This window comes from Orcinus orca, chromosome 11 (genome assembly GCF_937001465.1).
Source record: "Orcinus orca chromosome 11, mOrcOrc1.1, whole genome shotgun sequence".
In the NCBI taxonomy this organism is placed as follows: domain Eukaryota; kingdom Metazoa; phylum Chordata; class Mammalia; order Artiodactyla; family Delphinidae; genus Orcinus; species Orcinus orca.
Window position 1 is genome coordinate 38,384,116 of NC_064569.1, and position 27,631 is coordinate 38,411,746.

The 27,631-nt window shown below is 38.3% G+C and overlaps 1 protein-coding gene and 1 long non-coding RNA gene across 2 annotated transcripts in view; one reads left to right on the forward strand and one right to left on the reverse strand.

The window, feature by feature from the left end:
- The window catches only part of RPAP3 (RNA polymerase II associated protein 3), a 41,753-nt gene extending 24,393 nt beyond the window's left edge, over positions 1 to 17,360 (reverse strand). The window contains exons 1-9 of the mRNA XM_033436486.2: positions 17,255 to 17,360; positions 14,341 to 14,524; positions 13,423 to 13,563; positions 8,253 to 8,375; positions 7,293 to 7,420; positions 4,044 to 4,165; positions 3,242 to 3,312; positions 2,099 to 2,224; positions 271 to 398 (exon numbers count right to left, since the gene is read on the reverse strand). Of these exons, the coding sequence (XP_033292377.1) occupies positions 271 to 398; positions 2,099 to 2,224; positions 3,242 to 3,312; positions 4,044 to 4,165; positions 7,293 to 7,420; positions 8,253 to 8,375; positions 13,423 to 13,563; positions 14,341 to 14,493 (992 nt within the window). The 5' untranslated portion in view covers positions 14,494 to 14,524; positions 17,255 to 17,360. The remainder of the gene's footprint in view (positions 1 to 270; positions 399 to 2,098; positions 2,225 to 3,241; positions 3,313 to 4,043; positions 4,166 to 7,292; positions 7,421 to 8,252; positions 8,376 to 13,422; positions 13,564 to 14,340; positions 14,525 to 17,254) is intronic.
- A 1-nt stretch (position 17,361) lies between these two features.
- Positions 17,362 to 17,927, forward strand: LOC125960403 (uncharacterized). The gene is made up of 2 exons (XR_007470008.1): positions 17,362 to 17,508; positions 17,625 to 17,927. It is a non-coding gene; the product is annotated as an uncharacterized LOC125960403 (long non-coding RNA).
- Positions 17,928 to 27,631: the final 9,704 nt, after the last annotated feature.

The following is a 27,631-nucleotide window of genomic DNA, read 5'->3' on the forward strand; positions in this document are numbered from 1 at the left end:
TAAAAATAACTTTCAAATCACTAATTCAGAATAACATAAAGAAATAAAAGAAGCGTTAAATTGTGTAATGCCAGAGCATTAAAACTGGAAAAATATTTTAGAGCTAACTTTTACTGAATATGTACTATGACACACATACACAACTCTCTCTCTCTCTCTAACTTTAATGCTTAGAAGTAAATGAATTAAATTTATTATTTAGCTAATATGCCAATTTATGGTAAATTTCATTTTTCATCTTGAAAAGAATTAAAAGTAACCAATACTTACTTCTGAATCTTCAGATAGGCCATTGCTCTATTAGCTGGAAGAAGGGCATTAGCGCCATCTGCTGCTATCCCTCGAGTATAGCATTCGATTGCTCTTTCATATTTCCCCTCTTTGAAAAATGCATTCCCCTGTCATTTTGGAAAGAAGTATGGAGAAGAATAAAAAAGAAAATGCAAAAAAAAAAGTTAGTTGAATTCAAATCTTTAGCAACACTGCAAGTATACCCATCATTATTATATCAGTAATTAAACTATATTTTAATTGCTAAAAATCCATGATACTTGTTTTAGAATCTGTTAGTTTGGATTGCTTTTCCAATGGTGTTAATCTCTTTTCAGTACTAAAAAAAAAAGTATGCTACTATATTACCTTGCGGCATTAACCATTATTTTATTAATTAAGATTGGACAAAGCTTAAATTAAAAACACATTTTAATAAATATAGGCCCAGGGGTTTCCCTGGTGGCGCAGTGGTTGAGAGTCCGCTTGCCGATGCAGGGGACACGGGTTCGTGCCCCGGTCCGGGAAGATCCCACATGCCGTGGAGCGGCTGGGCCCGTGAGCCATGGCCACTGGGCCTGCAAGTCTGGAGCCTGTGCTCCGCAACGGGAGAGGCCACAAGAGTGAGAGGCCCACGTACTGCAAAAAAAATAAATAAATAAATAAAAAATAAATATAGGCCCAGGGGCTTCCCTGGTGGCACAGAGGTTAAGAATCCACCTGCCAATGCAGAGGACACGGGTTCGAGCCCTGGTCTGGGAAGATCCCACATGCCGTGGAGCAACTAAGCCAAGGTGCCACAACTACTGAGCCTGCACTCTAGAGCCCGTGAGCCACAACCACTGAAGCCCGTGCGCCAGAACTACTGAAGCCCGTGTGCCTAGAGCCCGTGCTCTACAACAAGAGAAGCCACCACAATGAGAAGCCTGGGCACCGCAACGCAGGGTAGCTGCCGCTCACGGCAACTACAGAAAGCCCGCGCGCAGCAACGAAGACCAACATAGCCAAAAAATAAATAAGTAAATAGAATTTTATAAATAAATAAATAAATATAGGCCCGAATATTATACTCTTTAGTAATATTAGAATCTGTACAGGGAATTCCCTGGCGTTCCAGTGGTTAGGACTCCACGCTCTCACTGCTGAGGGCCTTGGTTCAAACCCTGGTCAGGGAACTAAGATCCCACAAGCCACAAGGCACGGCCAAAAAAAATAGAATCTCTACAGAAGAATTTCAAAACTCAAATAATTTTTGTGAAAGAACAGAGTATCAGACTGTACAGCTCACTCTTCAGTAACATTAATATACCTAAACATAGGATAAATTAAACTGTATTGGAATGTGTATACTAGAGTTCACTGTAACATTTATTTCTAATCAGAATCAGATATATCACAATCAATAATCATTCCATAAGTATTTGTTGTGGGTCCATGAAAGGCTATAATATGTTAAATTAAATCTCAACTCAGGATTTCTAAAGAAATTTTTATCAGAAATAGTTCAGTGGGAGTTAATGAAAAATAAGTAAGAATGAATTGTAATTTATTTGTATTTTAAATTTATAACCACAATATGTAAATATATGTTAAAATGCTCAAAAATAATTTGTTTCCTAAACTTAAATACTTTTTTAATATTATGTATTAAGTCATCAATTACTCAAAGTTTTAATTAGTAGGCCCCAGAAGTTTTAGTATATTTAAGTTTCAGTTTCTACTGAAGAAGAATTTTAATATAATATTAGGAAAGATAGAAACTTAACTGATACACAAAAAGCTAAGAGTAAGCTCAGAGAAACATATATTTGTTGGAATCCTGGATTACCCGATCTTTCTCTGAAATGGCCTGCTGTTTATTCTGTTGCTCTTCAATTTGTTTTTTCTCTCCTTCAGCTGACTTAATCATTGTATCAGCTTCCTCTGGATATGAGTTTTCTTTGGAAGTTAAAGCCTAGGAGACATAGCAGTCAGCTAAAATAAAACAAGTAATGGAAGACGCATACATATTTGACTTTAAAACAATAAATTATTCAAATATATTAGAATTCCTGCCACATTTCAAATAATTAAAATAATATTTATGCCAATTCAAAATCTTTCTACTTACTAAAATAAAAAGCAAAGAAATTTAATGTGTATCTTATTCCAATTAAAATAAGTAATATTCACTAAAGACAGTTGTTCATTTATTTATTCAACAAATATTTATTGAATTTCTACACTGTTCTAGGAACAATTTTCAAAAATAAAGAAGGTATTTGAGACCACATCACCAAATTTCTCAAATTTAATATTCATAGTCATTATTTGACCTAGGACAAAACACGAAAATACACAATACAGTTCACAATTATAATCAAGTTGATATATCTACCAACAGATTTTATGTGCAATAAGTAATGGCAATATTTACAGGCAGACTTTCCCCAATCATTGTCACTTTTTTATCAAAGTTTCAACAGATGGCAAAATAATTATAACTGATTCAACAGCAAAGTAAAAGGAATATGTAACTGTTCAGTATCATTTGACAGCAAATTTTACATTTAAGTACCTATTTTCTTACTGTTAAAAAATTAGTATTATTTTTGCTATATAGACCATAAAGATGGAGCAACTTTAAAACTATACAAAATCAAAGAAATACGCAAAAGTACAAAAATCAAAGCACAAGCCAAATCAGAAAAATCAGTGAGATAAAGAAAAATGATTCTGACATCTAGGAAAAAGTGAAGCAGCAGTAGTTCTAAATATCTCAGACAACTTTTTAAGATAATAACTAATTAAGAATCTTTAAATACCATTATACCACCTCTAGCTTACACATTTGTTTAGTAAAAAACTCTATAGTACAAAGAATTAAAAGTAGAAAAATGTCTATGTTACATAGTACAAAGTCTATGCAAAAACCTTTACTTTATCAAATAAAAGTAATAAGTAATGTACTTAATTTAAATAACCAGTTTACCTGATTAATTTTCCTGAGTTCATTTGTAGCTTCAAAGTTATTGGGTTCCAGTTCTAATACTTTTTCATAATCTGAGTAAAACAGAAGATAAAGAATATTTGAAAGACATATGAGATTAAAAAACCAGTATAGAACAACAATCATTTGCTTACATGTGACAAATAGGTAACTATCCTGTAGCAAAATTAAGAGGAACTAAGAAACACTAACATTATGCCACTGGACTGCCTCCATTCCCCCAGGACAGACAAAACCCTGACAGAATCCTTGTGACAGATCACCTTCTTCTACCAGCCCCGGGAAGAATACTTGCTATCATAAGCTATACTTCATAAAACCAAGAAGGAGCACAATCTTTCAGACATCAGCATCATTCAGATTTTGTGATTTGTACTATGCAAACCTATTTTATGGAATAATGGAAGGCTTAGAATTTACAAATAAATAAAAATGTGTTAAGGCTTTACATGCATTACCTCTAGCCTCATAATAGCCAACAAGATGTTTTAATCCCTATTTTACAGATGAGAAATTGAAAATCAGAGAAGATACGTAACCTTCTCCTGGTCACACAGCTCATGGTCAAATGAGAATTTGAACCAAAGTCTAATTGGTGGCAAATAACATGCTCTTTTCCCAAAATATCAAGACACATTTTAAATTGCAAAAATGAGTTTTATTCAATAATAGACAGATCTCTGAAGGTAGTAACTGTCATTCTCTATTATTCTTCGTATAGCATCAGTTAAATTAAAATTTTAAATAATTTTTTAGATATGGATGACTTGGAAAATATTAATACCTTTTTTGGCATCCTCTAATTTTTGCAAAGCAAATCGAGCAGCACCTCGTCTTGCATAAGCCTTTGTATAACTTCTATTCAAGGCAATTGCTAAATTACAATCAGACTCAGCAACAGCAAATCTACAATTTAAAAAAATAAATAAAAATCATCTGTTAAACCAAAACTTCAAAAAATTTGTTTCTGAAATCTCTGAAAAGGGAATTTACTTCCCAATTGAAGGCATGTTTCCCATCTCCTTTTAGTGAAGCCCACTAAAATCAATAATTCCTGATGGTGAGACTTGAGCTCCCTTTAAAGCAAAGAACAAAAATGCCCACTATCACTGCTTTTTCTCAGTACTGTGCTAGAGGTCCTGGCCAATGTAGTTCCATAAGAAAGAAATAACAGCCAAAAGAACTGTAAAGGAAGGAACAAAACTGCCATTCTTAGATTATATGATGGTCTACCAAGAAAACTCAAAAACAATCTGGAGACACTGTTAGAAATAATGAAAGTTTAGCAAGGCGGCTACTCTACTAGAGATCAGCAACAAAAAACTCATAAATTTAACAAAAGATGTACAAGATCCATATGCAGAAAATTACAAGACTGTCTTCAAAGACATCGAAGAAGTAGAGCAATTTCACATTCATCTATAATAAGACACAAAAACACAACAATATAATTCTCTCCAAACTGATCTATAAATCCAAGCAATTGTAATTAAAAGTTTTCAAGGAATTTGACAAGATGATTCTAAAATTTATACTGATAAGTAAAAGTTCAAAAATACCCAACATTCCTAAAGAATAATAAGGTAGGAGAATGCCCTATACCAAATACCAAGAAATTATAATTATAATGCTATATTAATTAAAGACAGTGTGGAATGGTTATAGTAATGGGCAACAGATCAATGTAAAGAATAGAGAGATGAAAAAGAGATCCGTGCAAACTTGACATATGACAACAGTGGAATTGCAGATTCATGGGGAAAGCATGGATATTCAACAAATAGGTCTGAAACAACTGGGATATTCATGTGAAAAGATATGAAACTGGAATTGTACCTTCAGCATATATAAAAAGACTTAAGCGTGAAAAGTAAAACTTTTCAGAGTAAATATAGGAGACTGTTACGAACTCAGGGAAGGAAACTACTTTAACAAATCATATTTTTCAAAGTGCCAACATTTTACAAAAATCAATAAATGAAACACATTAAAATTAAAAATTTCTGGGACTTCCCTGGCAGTCTGTAGTTGAGACTCTGAGCTCCCAATGCAGGGGGCACAGGTTCAATCCCTGGTTGGGGAACTAAGATCCCACATGCCACATGGTGGGGTCGAAAAAATAATAATAATAATATATTTTTAAAAAATAAAATTAGGTGGTGCAGTGGTTGAGAGTCCGCCTGCCGATGCAGGGGACACAGGTTCGTGCCCTGGTCCGGGAAGATCCCACATGCCGCGGAGCGGCTAGGCCCATGAGCCATGGCCGCTGAGCCTGCGTGTCCAGAGCCTGTGCTCCGCACCGGGAGAGGCCACAGCAGTGAGAGGCCCGCGTACCGCAAAAAATAAATAAATAAATAAATAAAATAATAAAAAATTATATTAAATTAAAAATTTCTGCTCACCAAGACTCCATAAAAAAAGGAAAATCAACTACAAATTGAGACAAGATAATTATTATAAACACTAAAGAATTAGTATCTAGAATAAAGAACTCTTAAAAATCAACAGCAAAACAGCCTAAGAGAAAAATGGTCAAAAGATAAAACAGACATTTCACAGAAAAAAAATAAATAAGTGGTGAATAAACATATAAGAAGATGCTCAACCTCATTAGAAATTGGGGAAATGCAAGTTAAGGCCACAGTGAATTAACATTTTACACCCCCTAGACTGAAAACAATTCAGAAGCCCAATTATACCCTTGCTGGTAAAGATACGGAACATTCACTCTTATACACTGCTAACAGGAATGTTACAACTACCCTTGTAGCAACTGGTTACCACCATTTAAAGTTGAACCTGTGCACATCCTATGACCCAGCACCAAGAAATAGGTACAAGAGTGTTCACAGTATCACTGTTGTTAAATAAGAAAGGGAAGGAGGGTGGAAGGCAGGGAAAGAAAGCAGGGAGAAGAAAAGGAAAGAGAGAAAGAAAGGAACAAACCAACAATCCAGCAACCGGAGAATGGATACATAATGGTATATTACTAAAAAGGAACTGCATATAACAGTGAAAATGAGAGATCTACAGCTATATGCAAAATACAAACAAATCTTAGAAAGATACTATTCAAAGAAATAGACAAGCCACAGAAGACTACATCCAGTATGAAATACTTTTAAAGCTCAAAAATAAGCAATGTTATACAATATATTATTTAAAGATACATACATATATAATGAACTTTTTTTTTTTAAATCAAAAGAATGATATACAACTCAAGATAATGGTTTACTGGGAGGGATCAGGATATGGAAAAGAATATCAAAGGTAGCTTCAAAAATAATGTTCTGGTTCTTAAGCTGGGTGGCAGGCTCATGCAGGTTTATTTAAAATTCTTCATCACTTACATAGTGTAGATATCAAATATTATAAAATGTAAATATTCCCCTAATTTGTCAGGATATGAATAGCACGAGTTTCAAAGATCTAAAAATATTCTATTTAAAACAGTAAAAACTCAGACACCAATATAGTTCGTATTTCCAAATAATTAAAACAGTAAGCATGTCCTCCTTGATGGTATTTGTCTTTTTAAAATTTCTTATGATGGGTCAGTTCCCTGCTTAGGATTAAGACCATACACATTTATGTTCTCCAACATTAAGTATTTAAAGGGTATGACTTAAACAAATGTTGAAACACATTTTAAGTTTACCATAATAAAAGTTCTCTGTGTTAAATAGTGGATAAATAATTTTTCAAAATAATGAAGCAAAATTAATTTATAAAAAATTTTTACCCAGCTGACTTTTTTTGCACCTGTGAATTAGGTAAAGAGCATCATTACTCAACTTTTAGAGGAGGAACACCTCGGTAAAGTGAGCTACAGGAGCAGGGTTTGAGCACCTGAATGTTTAAAATGGCTTAAGTAAAAGAACTAAATAAAAGGGAGTGAGTTACAAAAATTTGTAGTTGAAAAGAAATGTAAAACTTTTTCAAGCATTCCCACACATTTTATCACGAAAATTTTTTTTTCAAGTCTCCATATACACATAAAATATTCACACACATTATGGAAACTCCTTACTTTTTCAGTCTAAAGTACGCTGATGCTCTGTTTGTTGGCAGCACAGGGTTATATGGGTCAGCACTCATGCCTTTGGTGTAGCATTCGATCGCTTCATCATATTTTCCTTGTTTGAAGTGTTTATTACCCTGAAAAAGCATACGAGTCAGATATATACTGGCACAGAATTCCAGAGCCATTTTCTTTCATTATTATCCATCTCTTCCTATCTCATTAGCCATGTGATCAAGGCTCACAGGAAAGGCAAGGGAATTAAGCAAAGTGGTCTTTTTACAAGTGCTAAAATTCACTACATAGTCATAGTTTGGTCACAATCCAAGAGCCCTGGCAGAAAAATGAGTAAAATACCTAGCATTATATACTTCTTGTTGACAATATGAACCCACAGAAATGTAACAAAAGAAAGGCATAAAGATAAATTTTAATCTGAAAGAGCGCCACCTCTTTGAAAAGCAATATAGCCAGTTTTACAATAATGAGGCATTCCTCAGGGAGATGTTGAACGTTCCAAAAAGCAACCAAAGATGGTCTGTGATATGGAAGAGTGGGATATGATGTCCATGTCAAGAATCACACGCTGATCTGATTAGTATTTCAGTCTACTACTTAAAGCCCTGGAGTAACTCTCTGTATGCTCCAAGCACTTTACATATAATAATTCATTTAATAACACAACCACCCACTGAGGTTTAGTAATAATATTAATCTTATTTTACAGCTGAGAAAACTGAGTACATACAGGCAATTTAAAGAACTTGTCACAGGATGTGAACCTAGATAATCTGGTTTCAGAGCACATACTCCTAACCACTACACTGTACTGCCTCCCGATAGCGATATAGCCAATAACAGCTTAAAGTCTGAACACCCCCTAAATTATGCTGTAGAAATCTTGGGATGGACATGATTTTCTACATATCCTGCTTACTTGAAGGAACCAACGGCTAACCTAAAGAGTACCTTTTCTTTTAGAGCAAGAGCCTTTTGTGAATCTACATGAATCCCATCTTCTTCTGACTCCGATTCTTGCGACACAGAATCATGGGTACTCTCTTCTTTGTCAAGCTCATCAAGGATACTGTCCTGAAATCAAAAGTAGGGAAACAGTGTTCATAATTACATGACCATTAAAAACAGAAGATAAACTCCGCCCCCCCCCAAAGAACATTCAACAGAACGTTAAGTTGTTACAATCTAAGGACCCAAAGGCCTACAAAAGCAACTCAAGTAACCTCTCATTCTTAAGACTAAACCCAGACAAAAGGGTATTCTTGCTTAGAAAACCAAGATCCAAACCACTTAGAGAATCTGACTTTGAATTCATAAAGTAAGCTAAGTCAATAGAGTCTAAAAATCACCCCTAAATCACAAACTATTAGCAGTGAAGTATTATTCCTTTACATAAGAGAAGTTTGCAAATAACCCCAAATCTATGTAATTGCATCCAACAGCAGAGAAAGGTTTTATCTGAAAACCTTTTTTTTCTCTTATTTTTAAAACAAAAACTGCTTGTAGAGCACAATTAACTCCTGATTCTCACAGCAACCTATGAGGTAGACATAATTACCCATGTGTTTCACTTGAAGGAAATGACAAATAGAAGTTAGTTAAATCACTCAGGGTCACTCAGCTAGTAAGTGGCCAAATGAGGATCTGAACCCAGGCAGTCTGCCTCCTCCAGAGGGCTCTCAATGACTATATTATACTGTTTCTCAGTCTATTCCAAATATAGCTGACTCTACCAAAGAAAATACGTAACATGCTAGTCCAGCAATTCCCAATCTCTTTTGACTCACACATTCCTTTCATGGTAATGAATCATTTCATGGACCCCATCAATATTTTTTTAATCATTTTTTTTAGCACATATAATAAAAGAATGATTTTTAGTTAGAGATTTTTCTTTTTTTTCCCGCACCACTTGGCTCACGGGATCTCAGTTCCCCAGCCAGGGACTGAACCCAGGCCACGGCAGTGAAAGCCCAGAATCGTAATCACTAGGCCACCAGGGAACTCCCTAGTAAGAGATTTTAAACCAGTAACCATTAAAGAGTTCATTAAAACTCATGTAAACGGGGTTTCCCTGGTGGCACAGTGGTTAAGAACCCGCCTGCCAATGCAGAGGACACGGGTTCAAGCCCTGGTCCGGAAAGATCCCACGTGCTGCAGAGCGACTAAGCCCGTGAGCCACAACTACTGAGCCTGTGCTCTAGAGCCCGTGCTCTGCAACAAGAGAAGCCACCGCAATGAGAAGCCCGCACACCGCAACAAAGAGTAGCACACCCTCTTGACGCAACTAGAGAAAGCCCGCACGCAGCAACGAAGACCCAATGCAGCCAAAAATAAGTAAAATAAAATTTAAAAATTTATTTAAAAAACCTCATGTAAACAAAAACTTAATTATTATATAAACAAAATCCTTTCTGTATTTAACAATATACTATTTTAAATAATTTATGTAGGAAAAAATTGTTGATAAATTAAAAAACAAAATAAGACCTATGCTTAGTTTCATTGAATGAACATTCAAAGATGGACTGAAATTTAGCTATGTGTTTTAGCATGAAGATTCTAGAAATTCCATCAGCCTACCAAGATTAAAGCCAAGACTGTCCAACCCTGTTACACAGACATGTGTAGAAAACTAACAGCAGCAGAACACCAAAGCCGCTGCTCAGATCTGAACTAGAATGGAACAACCATGACTGCACTGGCCACACAAACCAGGAGTTCAATCAATATCTGTTGAATGAATAAATGACTGTAGAAAGCAACTCTCTAAGAAATCATCTGACATGATGCCTTTTAGGAAAGGGCATTCTAAGAAGATTCCAATTTATGAAAAGGAAAAGGCTACATAGAAGGGGGTAAAGTTACAAAAAATGAAAGCAGACTAAATAATACTTAGCAGAGAATAAATCATGTTCAGAAAGTATCATTTCCAACAGTAATAAATTCAAGACCCAAAATCATACTTCTCTTGCATCGAGACATTACTAAAGCAGATGACATACTATTTAAATAACAATGTGTGCTCTCTCTGGACTCAATTAGCCTTGGTTTCATTAAGAAAAATACAACCAGGGCAGAAGACCTAAATAGACATTTCTCCAAAGAAGACATACAGATGGACAATAGGCACATGAAAAGATGCTCAACATCACTAATTATCAGAGAAATGCAAATCAAAACTACAATGAGGTATCACTTCATACCAGTCAGAGCAGCCATCATCAAAAAGTCTACAAATAATAAATGCTGGAGAGGGCGTGGAGAAAAGGGAACCCTCCCACTCTGCTGGTGGGAATGTAAATTGGTTCAGCCACTATGGAGAACAGTATAGAGGTTCCTTACAAAACTAAAAATAGAGCTACCATATGATCCAGCAATCCCACTCCTGGGCATATAGCCGGAAAAGACAAAAACTTTAATTTGAAAACATACATGCAGCCCAATGCTCCTAGCAGCACTATTTACAATAGCCAAGACATGGAAGCAACCTAAATGTCCATCGACAGAGGAAGGGATAAAGAAAATGTGGTACATATATACAATGGAATATTACTCAGCCACAAAAAAGAATAAAATAATGCCATTTGCAGCAACATGGATGGATATGGAGATTATCATACTAAGTAAGTCAGACAGAGAAAGACAAATATCATATGATATTGCTTATATGCAGAATCTAAAAAATAAAAAAAAAAGATACAAATGAATTTATTTATAAAACAGAAACAGATTCACAGACTTAGAGAACAAACTTACGGTTACCGGGGGGAAGGGTCGGGGGGCAGGGATAGATGGGGAGTTTGGGACTGACATGTGCACACTACTATATCTAAAATAGATAACCAACAAGGACCTACTGTATAGTACAGAGAACTCTGCTCAATATTCTGTAATAACCTAAATGGGAAAAGAATTTGAAAAAGAATAGATACATGTATATGTATAACTGAATCACTTTGCTGTACACCTGAAACTAACACAACATTGTTAATCGACTATGCTCCAATATAAAATAAAAATTAAAAAAGAAAAAGAAAAAAGTGATACAAATGAACTCACTTACAAAACAGAAACAGACTCTCAGACATAGAAAACACTTTATGGTTACCAAAGGGGGAAGTGGGGGAGTTTGCGTTTAACAGATATACACTACTATATATAAAACATAAACAATAAGGACCGACTATAGCACAGGGAACTATATTCAATATCTTGTAATAACCTATAATGGAAAAGAATCTGAAAAAGTACAGATAAGTGTGTGTGTATATATACATATAAAACTGAATCACTTTGCTGTACACCTGAAACTAAATTGTAAATCAACTATACTTCAATTTAAAAATTAATTAAAAATAAATGTTTTATAAAAAGAGAAATACAACTAATTTGAAAAACCATTTGGCAGTATCCTCTAATGCTAAATGCATATACAAACTATGACCAAGCAAATACCATCCCAGGTGCTATATCCATCAAAAGACATGTACAAGAATGTTCATAGCAGGTTTATTCATAACGGCCCCAAGCTGAAAACAACTCAGTGTATATCAACAGGAGAATGGATACACAAACTGTGATATATCCACACAATGGAATTCTGATGAGCAATGAAACAGAACAAACTACTGCTACTGACAGTACAGATCAATCTCAGACAATAATAGCAAAAGAAGCCAACAGAGAACAGTGCATACTGTACGATACAACTGTAAGAAATTCCCAAACTGGCAAAACCTATCTACAATATTAGAGATCCCTACAGTGGCCACCTTTGGGAGGTAATCAACCGAAAAGGGAGGTTTCTGGGATATGAGAAATGTTCTATATCTTGATCTGGATGGTAGTTTCTCAGTTTTGTACATGAGTGAAAATTCAGGAAGTTGTACATTTAAGATTTTGGGACTTTACTGTATGAATGTTATACCTCAATAAAAATGTTAAACAAAAAAGTGCAAAGAAAATAATACACATAATAATCAGAATAGTAGTTACCTCTGAAGATAGAGAGGAGAAAAGAAGATGGGACAGGGAAGGAGCACAATGGCAGCTTCAATGGGATTGAAAAAATTCTCTTTATGTTAGGTGGTGGGTTTATGTATTCATTTTATTATCATGCTTTAGAACACGTATCTCTACAAACTATTTTGTATGAATCAAACATTACATAATGAACACTTTTAAAAAGACTAAAAGCGAGTGTGTATTCCAAATCAACCTAACAAAATCAACCCTTAGGGTGGGTCAGAGTCTAGAATAAGGCTGGCCAACAGGTTCCCGTTCACAGGTTGGCCTGACAGTGGCTGCTTGGAACACTGGGTAGAGGGTTATGAGGCAGAGTAATTAATTCTCCAGCTACACTGTGTCTCATGTGTGGGAGATGGGAGGCATGCACCACACCAGCCTAGATGGGCCCTTCCTGAAATCAAGATAGCCCTAATTCTATTGTCACGCAGCCCTAGCCCTAAGACTAAACCTAAAGGCATTCTCTTTTAGCCAGTATTCTACAGGTCCTTCAGTCTATTAAAAAAAAAAAAATGTTGGTAGAGTCCTTCTTTTCTCATATTATTACTATCTTAGAATTCTGGCTGTTTAAGGGTTAGAGATGATGAAGAGGAAGGAGGTAGGCGCAACTATAGGTGGAGAGGTCGTTGTGGTGATGCAATATTTCTGTACCTTAATTGCATTGGTGGTTACCCAGATCTACAGGTCATAAAATGGCAAAGAACTATACATACATTGCACCGATATCAATCTCCTGGTTTTGATACTGTACTATAGTTAAATAAGATGTAACCATTAGGGGAGATTGGGTGAAGAGTACACTGGATCTCTTATGTACTATTTGTGCAAAAGGAGAAAAAAAGAAAAAATAGGAAAAAAGAAAAGAATCCAGCTGTTTTAGCCACTATTCACTGATAGAGGACTGTAGGAGAAAAAATAATCTAGTTAACTGAACAGCTAGGTATTGAAGTTTTTATTCCACACAAAATAGTCTATAAGAGAAAGACACAGGTCCTAAGAACTCTACATGATTTTTCATTTAATCCATGACTCTTAACTAACTCCAAGAAAATTTTACTCAAATACTAAGAAGCATAAAACCAGATTAACTTACCACATCAAGTTTTGCCCATGCCTCATAATCATAAGATTTTATCCTGTTTTTTGTGTTTTCATCTTTGGTTTTTTTAGATGACTCTTTAACTTTGCCTTTCTTCTTTTTCCTAAGATTCCCATTTCGAATAGGAGGTAAATTCTAGGAAGGGAAAACAACACAACGTTTTAAGACTACTCTTTTCTGTATAACTAGCGATGTTCAAAATTCTCACTAAAGTATATTTTCAAGTAAAAGTAATTTTTAATTTAATTTTCAAGTGGTTAGAAATACCAATTCACTCATTTATAATGATAACTTATGCCTGAAAAGTTTAATTCATCCTTTGACAAATATTGAACATTGTTCAGTCATAAGAAAAGTATTGATATTACCTAGAAATTTTAATTATACACTTTGCATTTTAGGATTTGCAATCCTAAATTCAAAAACTGCCTGATCTTCAGCCTTGGTACAATGATTTAGCAGCAGTACAATGGCACACTGAACTGACTCCACATCATTACAAACAGTATGAAAATGCTATCCGTATTTGAATGCACTGTCTTAAGAAAACCATTTGGTTGAGCCTAGGTACTACCTAAGTTTTTACGGCAATACTGTATGTTAATATATCACTAAATATATAATTACATATGATATACAGAATTATATACAAACCCACATATTTTATGATTCTGTTCATTTACCTTAAAATTATCACATGGTCTTCCTTTCAGGAACTATTCACTAAGCCTTAAAATGTCTTAATATAGTTAATACAATTATTACAAAGACTTTAAAAAGTAGAATTTTTCAAAATGTTGGCAGAAAGCAAATCACTTCAATCAGTATTTCCACAAAACATTTTAAAGGTGGTGCTTTACTTTAAGATAGTTTTGCTGGATGCTAAAGTAGGAATTTAATTAAGCAATTTACCTCTTCAGGAACACCACTCTGTCTTCTAAGTTCCATATCCTTTTGTTTAATATCTTTTTCCCAGTTTTCTAAATCCCTCATAAAGTCTTGTAACTCTTCTGCGTTTTGTTTCACTTGTAGTTGTAATTCAATTGCTTTACTTGCTGAAGTCATTGTGGCCTGCACAGTTTTTATCAACCAACCTCTGATAAGAATTAAATAGAATTATTTGGTTTATTTTTTTTGAAACCCAGCTAATTAATGATCTTTACCTCTTCATAAATGGCCAAGATACATGTAAGGAAAGGAACCTACAGTGATGCAGAAGAAAGAAAATATCAGTATATTATGCTTAAAATGAGTCAATCAATGTTTGCTGAATAAACAAATGCAAAGTAAACAGATAGGTTGGGCATCCATGCAACGTGAATGAAAGGCAACAGGGAGGAAATCACTGAAAATTAGCAAGCAGCCTATGGTAGCAGATTGGCTGCTCATCTCTAGAGTTTATAAGTTTAGCCTAATTACCTCCTTTACTCTTTTTTCTTTCAACATTTATTGAACTTTGGCTATGTGAAAGGCCCTGTATCAAGATTTAGGGATGCAAAAACAAGACAAGGCCCCTTCTCTAGTGGAGGAGAAAAGAAAATAATCGAAGTACTGAGTAACAAAATATTATGCTAGGCAGGGTTTCTCAACCTTGGGACTACTGAGATTTTGGGCCAGATAATTCTTTGTTGTGGGTTGGCCGTCCTGTGCATTGTAGGATGGTTGGCAGCATCCCTGGCCTCTACTAACTAGTTGCCAGTATTACTCCCTTCCCTCTGGACTGTAACAACCAAAAATGTCTCCGGACATTTTCAAATATCCCCTGGTTGAGAACCACTGTGCTAGCGGTACATGCAGATGCTAATGGGGCTGACCACAAAGGGCAGGTATAAATCAGACAGTAGGGTGGCAGGTTCAAGGAAGGAGTCCCCAGAGGTGCTGAAATTTAGCCATGTTTCAAAAGGGGCCAGCCAAGTGATTAATGTGGAGGAGTGGGCCAGGAGAATGAGGGACTGGGAGGGAGAATAAGAAGGCAAATACGGGACAGATCAGGAAATGCCAGGCCATGAGATCTGACCTACAGTCTGAAAGCTGTGGGAAACATTAAGGTGGTAAAATAAAAGGGACACGATGACTCATTAGACTGAGGAGTTGGTGAGCAGAGAAGGACTCAAAGGCTTAGATTTCTGGTTTGGGAGCCTGGTAAGATTAGTGGTACCACTCTGAGTCAGGAATCACAATTTTAAAAGGAAAAGAGGTTTCAGGATTGCAGAACATGTGTAAAGACAGATTTTTTTCAGTTTGGGATAAGGTGACTGAGTTCTTATGGGACATCAGGACATAGCCAGTATGTAGTTACAGAGGGCTAGAAATATAAATTTGGGTGTCACTAGCATAAAGGTAGAAGCTACAATCATGAGATTTGGATATGTTTAATTACTGTGACAATGGGGGGGGGCGCTGGGGGAAGCCTGACGAACACATATCTAGGGAACAAACCAAGGAAGAAATGCCAACACAGTAAAAATCAGGCAGTGGCATCTAGAGAGCTGGGAGGAAAACTTGGAGTACTGTCACAGAAGAGAAGTTTTAGTTCAAGAAGACGGAAAGTTAGCAGTGTCAACGGCCACAGAAGTCACATGGAGGAAATAAAGTGCATTATATTTAGTCATATAAAGATTATTTAGTTTTAATGGGATTTTTTTTAAGGAGAGAAATAAAATGAGCTGAGTAAATGAGATTATATGGGGATTAGCATAATTTTGCCTTTCATAACCTAAAATTGCCCACGAGTATGGGGGGTAATTGAGGAACAAGGTAAAGGAAAATACAGGAAAGGGGATGCGTGATGCGGCAAGGTCCCCAAAAAGGTGGGAGGGAATTCAAAGCTTAAGTGTGTACGGGGGGGGGACAAGGGGGTGGGGGTTGCTTAGGATGGGAGAGAGAGAAGAGATTAGAAAAGGGATTCGTTTAGGAGGAGGAACAGATGTTTGCAACCGCATATAGGTCTTCTGACCCCCCAGCCTTGCGTCAGAAAGTAAACTAAATTTAAGCTTCTTTCAGGCAGTGCCCATGTTTGATCACATACGTATATCTCATTAAAAAACAAAGCTAGTACAATGTTTTGCCAAAGGACTCAAAAATGTGAATAAGGGCTTCCTTGGTGGCGCAGTGGTTGAGGGTCCACCCGCCGATGCAGGAGACGCGGGTTCGTGCCCCGGTCCGGGAAGATCCCACATGCCGCGGAGCGGCTGGGCCCGTGAGCCATGGCCGCTGGGCCTGCGCGTCCGGAGCCTGTGCTCCGCAACGGGAGAGGCCACAATAGTGAGAGGCCCGCGTATTGCAAAAAAAAAAAAAAAAAAAAAAAAAAATGTGAATAAAAGCGCAGCAAGCCACTGAGATACGTTGCGGGGGGGGGGAAGAAACCTTTTCCATTTCACCTATCACCTCTGCTCCCACGGAACCTGCGTCCAGGCAGGCAACCAGAAAGTTCCAGCGCCTGGGGTATCACTTTCATACCCAATATCCGGGCGAGCATTGCACACCCACGCCAAAAGGGGGCGGCCCCACCGAGGTCCCCTGGGGAGGGTGGATCTAAGGTCCCGACCACCGCAAATCGCCCAATAATCCGGGCAGCCGGGGTGGAGAGACCGACAGCAAGGCTGTCCGTCCAGGCCCGGGCTGCTCGGGGCGAGCCCCTCCCGGAACGAGCTCCCCGGTGCGCCTCTACCCTAGACACCGCCGCGCCGCCCCAACGCCGGGCCCTGCCGTCCGCCCTTGCCCTCTCGGCCTCACCCGGGACCCACGGCTGCACCCCTCCTCCCGCAGGGCGACCCCAAAAGCCTCCTCGCTGCTGCAGCCGGTGATAACCGCAAAGCCGGCTCACCTTAACGTGCTGTTACCGTCCCCACTGCCGCAGCTTCCCGCCCGCTATGACTCACGCCGGGCCCCGCCTTCCTGGGCTTTCCCACAAGTCCCCGCGTGCCCTCGCCCCGCCCCCTGGAGCCGGGTCGGAGCGTGCGCAGAAGGTCAGATACACTGTGCCCTCTTCCGGGTAGAACCAGCCTAGAGCGTTGACAGGTGTGTTAAAGCAAAATCTGCTGCTTTGCCTGCTTCCGGTATGACCAAACTTCACACTAGGTAATCCAAAAACTGCAGGATCATCCTGACTTGTTCTGATTCCCCAAATAATAACGCCTTGAACAATTCCTTGGATTCCCCTCAGGTTTTTTTTTTTTTTTTTTTGCGGTACGCAGGCATCTCACTGCTGTGGCCTCTCCCGTTGGGGAGCACAGGCTCCGGACGCGCAGGCTGAGCGGCCATGGCTCACGGGCCCAGCCGCTCCGCGGCGTGTGGGATCTTCCCGGACCGGGGCACGAACCCGTGTACCCTGCATCGGCAGGCGGACTCTCAACCACTGCGCCACCAGGGAAGCCCTCCCCTCAGTTTTAATATTTGCCTTGCTGTGTGTAATGGTATTTTACAACCTTTGTATGATAATCATGTGAGAAAGTTACTGTTTGTCTACCATAAACAGGCTATGTAAACTAGTAACTCTAGCAATTTTTGTAGTAGTTTTTTTTTTCTTTAAGTTCTTGTATTCGGCAAACCAGTTTCTCAGTCTGCCTACCTTGCACCTTTGCAAGTAAACTCTTTCCTTTTCTAAATATCTATTTCTGAGTCTTTCTTGGATGTGTGTCGGTATTAAGGTCTGTCTTTAGATTTCCCTGGCCACAAAGAAAAAAAGAATATGAAGCTTTTAATATTGTGCTTCTGCTTCCTGTATGAGTGAACTTTCTCTCATTTTTCATGGCAACTCTAAAACTGTAAAACAAAAGTAATTTTAAAATCCTAAAAAAACAAACAGAAACAAACAAACCTTTCCATTTAAAATAGCTCTGTGATCTTAGACATTAGACCAAAAATTCAGATTAGTGGCTCTCAAGCTTGACTGAACTTTGGAATCACCTTGGGAGTGTGGGGAAAAGAAATACTGATTTCTAGGACCTCTCCCCAGAGATTGTGATTTAATTAGCACAGCCTGGGCATCCTGATTTTTTTAAAAGCACAAGATATAGCCATGCAGTTGAGGCTGGGACCCACTAATCCAGGTAAGGATCAGTGAAAAACCACCCTGGGGACCTGCCTTACAAAGTCATCAGCACATCTTTCCCACTGTATAATTATTTGGTATCTTTGTATTTTAAACTCATAGTAGTCAAATCATTAACTGTCACCAAAATATTTACTAAGGGAATGATTCGTTTTTTGTGTTGGCGGACAGAAAACTGACTTTTAAGGGTTTTTTTGTGTGTGTTTTAAAATTAATCTAATAATAAATAATTTTAAAACAGATATTGATTTATAGATGTTCTTAACAAAAGCAACTCTGTTGGGGTTTTTATGGGTTTGGTTTTGTTTTGTTTTGTTTTTACCACACTGCAGGGCCTGCTGGATCTTAGTTCCCCGACTGGGGGTGGAACCTGTGCTCCCTGCAGTGGAAGTGCAGAGTCTTAACCACTGGACCACCAGGGAAGTCCCAAAGCAAGTCTATGTTTAAAAATTAATTCTGGCAGAGTCAACTGAGATGAGAGAGAAGGGGGCCAGCTGGCTGTTCTAGTAAAAACTCATAGACCCTCTCACATCTTTCTCTCTCTCTCTCTCTCTCTTCACATAATAATCAGTTGTTGCTTGGTGAGTACAAAATCAAAGTGAGAGGAGTTAGTCAGATGGTCTTGATGGCCACCATCACCTAATCCTGAGGCTCCCACTGTCCTACAAAAAACTATGCCTGTAATGGCAGCCTTCCCTCTGCAAAGGAGGTTGAGGGTTTTTTATTATTGGCAGTCACGTGCTCATCTAAAAACAAGAATTCAGTAAATAAGGAAGGAGAGGAAGGGAGCAGATACTGAGGGGCAACCGGTAACCTCTATCAAAGGCCTTAATTATTTGTCAAAAGAATAGTGAATGAATGAGTTGTTACTGCTAGAAATCCAGGCTCACTATAACCTGAGGAAGAAGGTTGAATTCTGCAATGCTGATTCTTCCACTTACTGAAAATGTAATCTGAATGTAATCTGTACACTGAGGCTTAATGTAAATTAAAATTAAAATGGAGAAGATAAAAATACCTACTGGAGTAAGAAAATGTATGTAGATGGCCTACTTAGCACAGCTTGGGACATGGTAGGAGCTCAACAAATGTTATTTCCTGTCTCTCCCTCCTGTAAAGCTAAGGTCCAGACCTGGGGATTTAATAACTCTCTCCTACATCTCTCCCTGTCTCCCACTTGACTGTCTGGAAGACCTCTGAAGATGTCTCTAAGAAGCACAAGTACTGGGCACCAGGAGATAAAGGTTAAGGTTGATAGCAGGGAAGGTAAACTGCCTCTCCTAATGCAAAATGAAATCTGTATAATAAGGAAGACAAGTAAGAATTGTAATAAGAAATAAGCATGTTATTTTACATTCCTCATCTCACAGCAATGGTAATATTATCCCCATTTTACTGATAAGGACGCTGGCCTGAATAATTACGAAATTTGCCCATACAGCCAGCAAATGACAGAGCCTGGTGAGGTACCTGGGCAGTCTGACTTCAGACCTGGCACCTGTGACTGCCTGTTCTACTACTCCCTGTCTGGCTCATTTGACTGTGACCTCCCTTGAGGAAGGGTAAGAGTGGCCCTATTTCTTAAATCTGCACTCTGTAACTTACCTGAGGCACTACTCCATACCTGTCATTTTCCTAGCACCTGTGGCCTAAATAATCTGTTTACAGGTGAGAAGTCTCCTTGTATCTCTCTGGCACTCCTCCTCCCTCAGTTTGGTCAGCCTCTGCAACCACAGAAGCTGCATCCAGAGGTGTCCTTATGTTCCCTGTGTACGTGGTCAAGGGGGCTGGTTACCAAGGTTGGGGACCACCAGTCTCCATGTATCCCCTCAGAGTCTATGTGCAATGCTCCTTCCGTTCTTTTTTTTTTTTTTTAAAGACTTTATTTTCTGAGAGCAGTTTTGGTTTACAATAAAATTAAGATAAGGGTACAGAGATTTCCCATACACCCCCTACCCCAAGATATACATAGCCTTCCCCCTTTATCAACATCACTTGCCAGAATGGTACATTTTTTTACCAGGTATGAACCTACATTGACACATCATAGTCACCCAGAATCCATAATTTAACTAAGGGTTCACTCTTGGTGTTGTACAGTGGGTTTGGACAAATGACTAATGGCTATATATCTATCATTATAATACCGTACAGAGTATTTTCACTGCCCTAAAAATCCTCTGTGCTCTGCATATTCATCTCTCCCCCTCCACGCTCACCCCCAGCAGCCATTGATTATTTTTACTGTCTCCATAGATTTGCCCTTTCCGCAATGTCACATAGTTGAAATTATACGGTATGGAACCTTCTCAGTTTGGCTTTTTTCACTTCGTAATATGAGCTTCAGATTCCTCCATGTCTTTACATGGCTTGATAGCCCATTTCTTTTTAGCTGTGAATTATATTCCATTGTTCGACGTACCACAGTTTATCCATGCACCTGCCAAAGGACACCTTGGTTGCTTCCAAGTTTGAGCCATGATGAATGAAACTGCTAAAAACATCCATTTGTAGAGTTTTGTGTGGACAGAAGTTTTCAGTTCCTTTGGGGGTGTAATTATGAAGGAGTGTAATTATGAAGGAGTGCAATTGCTGGATTATATGGTAAGAATATGCTTAGTTTTGTTACAAAATCAAACTGTCTTCCAGAGTGGCTATACTGGTTTGCTTTTCCACCCTATCTATTGCTCCATATCCTTACCAGCATTTGGTGGTGTCAGTGTTCCAGATTTTGGCCATTCTAACAAGTGTGTAATGGTGTCTTGTTTTAATTTGCACTTCCCTGATGACATAGAGGTGGAGCATCTTTTCATATGCTTATTTGCCATCTGTAGATCTTCTTTGGTCTATTGATGGTTGATGTCTGTTAAGGTCCCATTCTTTAATTGGTTGTTTACTTTTCGTAGTTTCAAGCATCCTTTTTATATTTTGGATAATGGTCTTTATCAAATATTTTTGCAAATATTTTCTCCCTATTTGTGGCTTGTCTGCTAATTCCCTTGATATTGTCTTTCCCAGAGCAGAATTTTTTTTTTACTTGAAGTATAGTTAATTTACAATGTTTCAGGTGTACAGCAAAGTGATTCAGTTATATATATAATTGGGAGCAGTACTTGTTGGAATTAATGGTTTGGTTTTTCTGGAAGGAGCTCATAATAGAGGACTCCCTTCCAATTCCACCATATACACAGCATCACCTTCTTTGGATGAAGATTGGCCTTTGGTGTGGTTGGTGATGGTTCATTTCACTTGCCCCACGATCTCTTCCATTACACATTATTGTACAGTATCCACTTTTCATCACCCATCACAATTTGTTTTAAAACTGGAACGTTTTCATTATGTTTAAGTAGAGAATCGCATGTGGAAATATGGTCAAGAAGATTTTTTTCGCTTAACTTACGTGGAACCCAAACATCAAAGCTATGAATATAACCAAGCTGGTGCAAATGATTTTCAACACTTGATTTGGGTATTTTGAGTAGGTCGACTATCTCCCATGTGGTATAGCCACGTTGATTGTTCTCAATTAATGTCTCAATTTGATCGCTATCAACATCAACTGGTCTACCTGACGGTGGAGCACCATACAGCGAGAAATCTCCAGCATGAAACTTTGCAAACCACTTTCAACACGTTCAATCAGTCACAGCACCTTCTCCATACGCTGCACAAATCTTTTGTGCATTTCAGTTGCGTTTTTACCTTTCTTGAAATAATAAAGCATAATATGCTGAAAATGTTGCTGTTTTTCTTCCAACTTCAGTATTAAAATGGCTACACAAAAATTCACCATTTTTGATAAGTTTTTTTTTAATGCATGCTGATATGCTGTCACAATACAATCTAACAAAATTGTTTCGAATGAAGTTAAAGACAAGCACTACTAGAGCCATCGTACAGAAAAAAATCAAACAGACTCTGGCCAACCCAGTAGTTCCCTGTGCTATACAATAGGTTCTTGTTTATCTGTTTTATATATAGTGGTGCATATCTGTTAAACCCAAACTCCTAATTTATCCCTCCCCACTCTTCGCCCTTTGGTAACCATAAGTTGTTTTCTATGTCTGTGAGTCTATTTCTCTTTTGTAAGTACGTTCATTTGTATCATTTTTTTAGATTTCACATTTAAGTGATATCATATGATATTTGTCTTTCTCTGTCTGACTTACTTCACTTAGTATGATAATCTCTAGGTCCATCCATGTTGCAAATGACATTATTTCGTTCCTTTTTATGGCTAAGTGATATTCCATTGTGTGTGTGTGTGTGTGTGTGTGTGTGTGTGTGTATCACATCTTCTTTACCCATTCATCTGTTGATGGACATTTAGGTTGCTTCCATGGCTTGGCTATTGTAAATAGTGCTGCTGTGAACATTGGGGTACATCTTTTCAAATTAGAGTCTCCGTCTTTTCCGGATATATGCCCAGGAGTAGGATTGCTGGATCATATGGTAACTCTGTTTTTAGTTAGTTAAGGAACCTCTGTACTGTTTTCCATAGTGGCTATACCAATTTGCATTCCCACCAACAGTGTAGGAGGGTTCCCTACTGTCTGTTTAGGTCTTCTACACATTTTCTGATTCTGTTGTTTGTTTGTTTTATATTGAGCTGTATAAGCTGTTTGTATATTTTGGAAATTAATCCCTCTTTGGTTGCATCATTTGCAAATATTTTCTCCCATTCTGTGTGTTGTCTTTTTGTTTTGATTATGGTTTCCTTTGCTGTGCAAAAGCTTTTAAGTTTAATTAGGTCCCATTTGTTTATTTTTGCTTTTGTTTCCATTACTTTAGAAGATGGATTCAAAAAACTATTCCTGCGGGTTTCCCTGGTGGCGCAGTGGTTGAGAGTCCGCCTGCCGATGCAGGAGACACGGGCTCGTGCCCTGGTCCGGGAGGATCCCACATGCCGCTCTTCCGTGAGCCATGGCTGCTGAGCCTGCGCATCCGGAGCCTGTGCTCCGCAACGGGAGAAGCCACACCAGTGAGAGGCCCGCGTACCGCAAAAAAAAAAAAAAAAAAAAAAAAAACTATTCCTGCAATTTATGTCAAAGAGTGTTCTGCCTATGTTTTCCTGTAGGAGTTTTTTGGGTTTTTTTGTTTGTTTGTTTTGTTTTTGTTTTTGTTTTGCGGTACGCGGGCCTCTCACTGTTGTGGCCTCTCCCGTTGCGGAGCACAGGCTCCGGACGTGCAGGCCCAGCGGCCATGGCTCACGGGCCCAGCCACTCCACGGCAAGTGGGATCTTCCCGGACCGGGGCACGAGCCCGTGTCCCCTGCATCGGCAGGCGGACTCCCAACCACTGCGCCACCAGGGAAGCCCCCTCTAGGAGTTTTATAGTATCCGGTCTTACATTTAGGTCTTTAATCCATTTTGAGTTTATTTTTGTATATGCTGTTAGAGAATGTTCTAATTTCATTCTTTTACACGTAGCTGTCCAGTTTTCCCAGCACCACTTATTGAAGAGACTGTCCTTTCTCCACTGTATATTCTTGCCTCCTTTGTCATAGATTAATTGACCATAAGTGCATGCGTTCATTTCTGGGCTTTCTATCCTTTGCCATTGATCTGTGTGTCTGTTTTTGTACCAGTACCATACTGGGTTATTTTGTGTGTGTGTGTGTGTGTGTGTGTGTTTTTTGGCTGCACCACACATCATGCAGGATCTTAGTTTCCTGACCAGGGATCACACCCATGCCCCCTGCAATAGAAGCACGGAGTCTTAACCTCTGCACTGCCAGGGAAGTCCTGAGTACCATACTGTTTTGATTACTGTACCTTGTAGTATAGTATGAAGTCAGGAAGCATGTTTCCTCTCGCTCAATTCTTTCTGCAGATTGTTTTGGCTATTTGGGATCATCTGTGTTTCCATACAGATTTTAAAATTGTTTGTTCCAGTTCTGTGAAAATTGCCGTTGGTAATTTGATAGGGATTTCATTGTATCTGTAGATTTCCTTGGGTAGTATGGTCATTTTCACAGCAGTGAGTCTTCCAATCCAAGAACACGGCATATCTTTCCATCTGTTTGTGTCATCTTCAGTTTCTTTCATCAGCGTCCTATAGTTTTCAGCGTACAAGTCTTTTGCCTCCTTAGGTTGGTTTATTCCTAGGTATTTTATTCTTTTTGATGTGATTGTAAATGGGGTTGTTTCCTTAATTTCTCTTTCTGATAGTTGTGTTAGTGTATAGAAATGCAAGAGATTTCTGTGTTATAATTTTATAACCTGCAACTTTACCAAATTCATTGATGAGCTCTAGTAGTTTTCTGGTGACATCTTTAGGATTTTCTAAATATAGTATCATGTCATCTGCAAACAGTGACAGTTTTACTCCTTCCTTTCCAATTTGGATTCCTTTTATTTCTTTTTCTTCTCTGATTGCTGTGGCTAGGACTTCCAAAACTTTGTTAAATAAAAGTGGCGAGAGTGGGCATCCTTGACTTGTTCCTGATCTTAGAGGGAATGCTTTTAGTTTTTCACCACTGAGTATGATGTTAGCTGTGGGTTTGTCATAGATGGCCTTTATTATGTTGAGATACGTTCCCTCTATGCCCACTTTCTGGAGAGTTTTGATCATAAATGGATATTGAATTTTATCAAAAGCTTTCTCTGCATCTACTGAGATGATCATATGGTTTTTATTCTAGCAGAAGTTTTTAGTGTTAATGAAGTATAGGTTATCAATTTTTTCTTTCACGGATTTTGCCTTTGATGTTGTACCTAAAAAAGCATTACCAGGGACTTCCCTGGTGGCACAGTGGTTAAGAATCCACCTGCCAATGCAGGGGACACAGGTTTGATCCCTGGTCTGGGAAGATCCCACAGGTCGCGGAGCAACTAAGCCTGTGTGCCACAACTGCTGAGCCTGCACTCTAGAGCCTGTGAGCAACAAATACTGAGCCCACGCACCGCAACTGCAGAAGCCCCTGTGCTCTAGGGCCCACGTGCCGCAACTACTGAGCCCGTGTGCTGCAAGTGCTGAAGCCCGCGTGCCTAAAGCCCGTGCTCCGTAACAAGAGAAGCCACGGTGAGAAGCCCGTGCACCACAACAAAGAGTAGCCCCCGCTCGCCGCAGCTAGAAAAAGCCCATGTGCAGCAGCGAAGACCCAACGCAGCCAAAAAATAAATATTTTTAAAAATAAAAAATAGGGCTTCCCTGGTGGCACAGTGGTTGAGAGTCCGCCTGCTGATGCAGGGGACACGGGTTCATGCCCCGGTCCGAGAAGATCCCACATGCCGCGGAACGGCTGGGCCCATGAGCCATGGCCGCTGAGCCTGCGCGTCCGGAGCCTGTGCTCCGCAGCGGGCGAGGCCACAACAGTGAGAGGCCCGTGTGCCGCAAAAAAAATAAAAATAAAAAATATATAAAAAAGCATTACCAGACCCCAAGTCATGTAGGTTTTTTTCTTATGTTATCTTCTAGGAGTTTTATAGTTTTGTGTTTTCCATTTAGGTCTATGATCCATTTTAAGTTAATTTTAGTGAAGGATATAAGGTCTATATTTAGATTTTTTTGCATGTGAATGTCCAGTTGGTCTAACATCATTGACAGGTTGAAAAGGTTGAAAAATTGAAAAGATTACCTTAACTCCGTTGCACTGCCTTGGCTCCTTTGTCAAAGATTGTTGACTATATTTAGGGGTGTCTATTTCTGGGCTCACTATTCTATTCCATTGATCTACTTGTCTGTTCTTTCACCAACACCACACTGTCCTGATAACATAGCTTTATAGTAAGTCTTAAAGTTGGGTAATATAGTCCTCCTTTATTCTTCTTCAATATTTTATTGGCTCTTCTAGGTCTTTTGCCATGCCATATACACTTTAGAATTAGCGTGTTGATATCCACAAAATAACTTGCTGGAATTTTGATTGGGATTTCACTGAATATGTAGATCAAGTTGCGAAGAACTGACACCTTTAGTATTGAGTCTTCCAATCCATGAACATGAAATATCTTTCTATTTATTTCATTGTTCTTTGACTTTGTTCATCAGGGTTTTGTAGTTTTCCTCATATAGGTCTTGTGTATATTTTTTTAGATTTATACATAAGTATTTCATTTTTGAGGGGCTAATGTAAATGGTATTATGTTTTTAATGTCAAATTCCACTTGTTCATTGTGGTATATAGAAAAGCAATGACTTCAGTATATTAACCTTGTATCTTGCAATCTTACTATAATTGCTTGTTAGTTCCAGGAGCTTTTTCATTGATTCTTTCAGATTTTCTACATAGATGATCATGTTATTTGTGAATAAAGACAGTTTTATGTCTTCCATCCCAATCTGTATATCTTTTATTTCCTTCTCTTGCGTTATGGTATTAGCAAGCACTTGGGGTACAATGTTGAAAAAGAATTGTGAAAGGGATCATCTTTGCATTGTACCTGATCTTAGCAGGAACCTTTGAGTTTCTCACGATTAAGTGTGATGTTAGCTCTAGGTTATTTTGTAGATAGTCTTTATCAAGTTGAGAAATCTCCCATCTATTCCTAATTTACTGAGAGTTTTTATCATGAATGGGTGTTGAATTTTGTCATAGGCTTTTTCTACATCTACTGATGTGATCACGTGATTTTTCTTTTTTAGACTGTGGATGTACTGGGTTACATTAATTGATTTTTGAATGTTTAACCAGCCTTGCAGACCTGGAATCAGTCCCACTTGGTCGGTGGTGTATAATTCTTTTTATATTGTTTTGGATTCAGTTTGCTAATTGTGGTCTGAAAGCAGACATTGTATGGTTTCTATTCTTTTAAATTTGTTAAGGTGTGTTTTATGGCCCAGAATGTGGCCTGTCTTGGTGGATGATCTATATGAACTTGAGAAAAATGTGTATGCTGTGTTGTTGGATGAAGTAATCTATAGATGTCAATTATATTCAGTTGATCAGTGGTGTTGTCGAGTTCAACTATGTCCTTACTGCTTTTTTATTGCCAGATCTGTCCATTTTTGAGAGAAGGATATTGAAATATCCAACTATGATAATAGATTCATGTATTTCTCCTTTCAGTTCTATCAGTTTTTGCCTCATGTAGTTGATGCTCTGTTGTTAGGTGTATACAGTTTAGAATTGTTATGGCTTCTTGGAGAATTGACTCCTTTATCGTTACGCAATGCCCTTCTTTATCTGTGATAACTTTGCTTGCT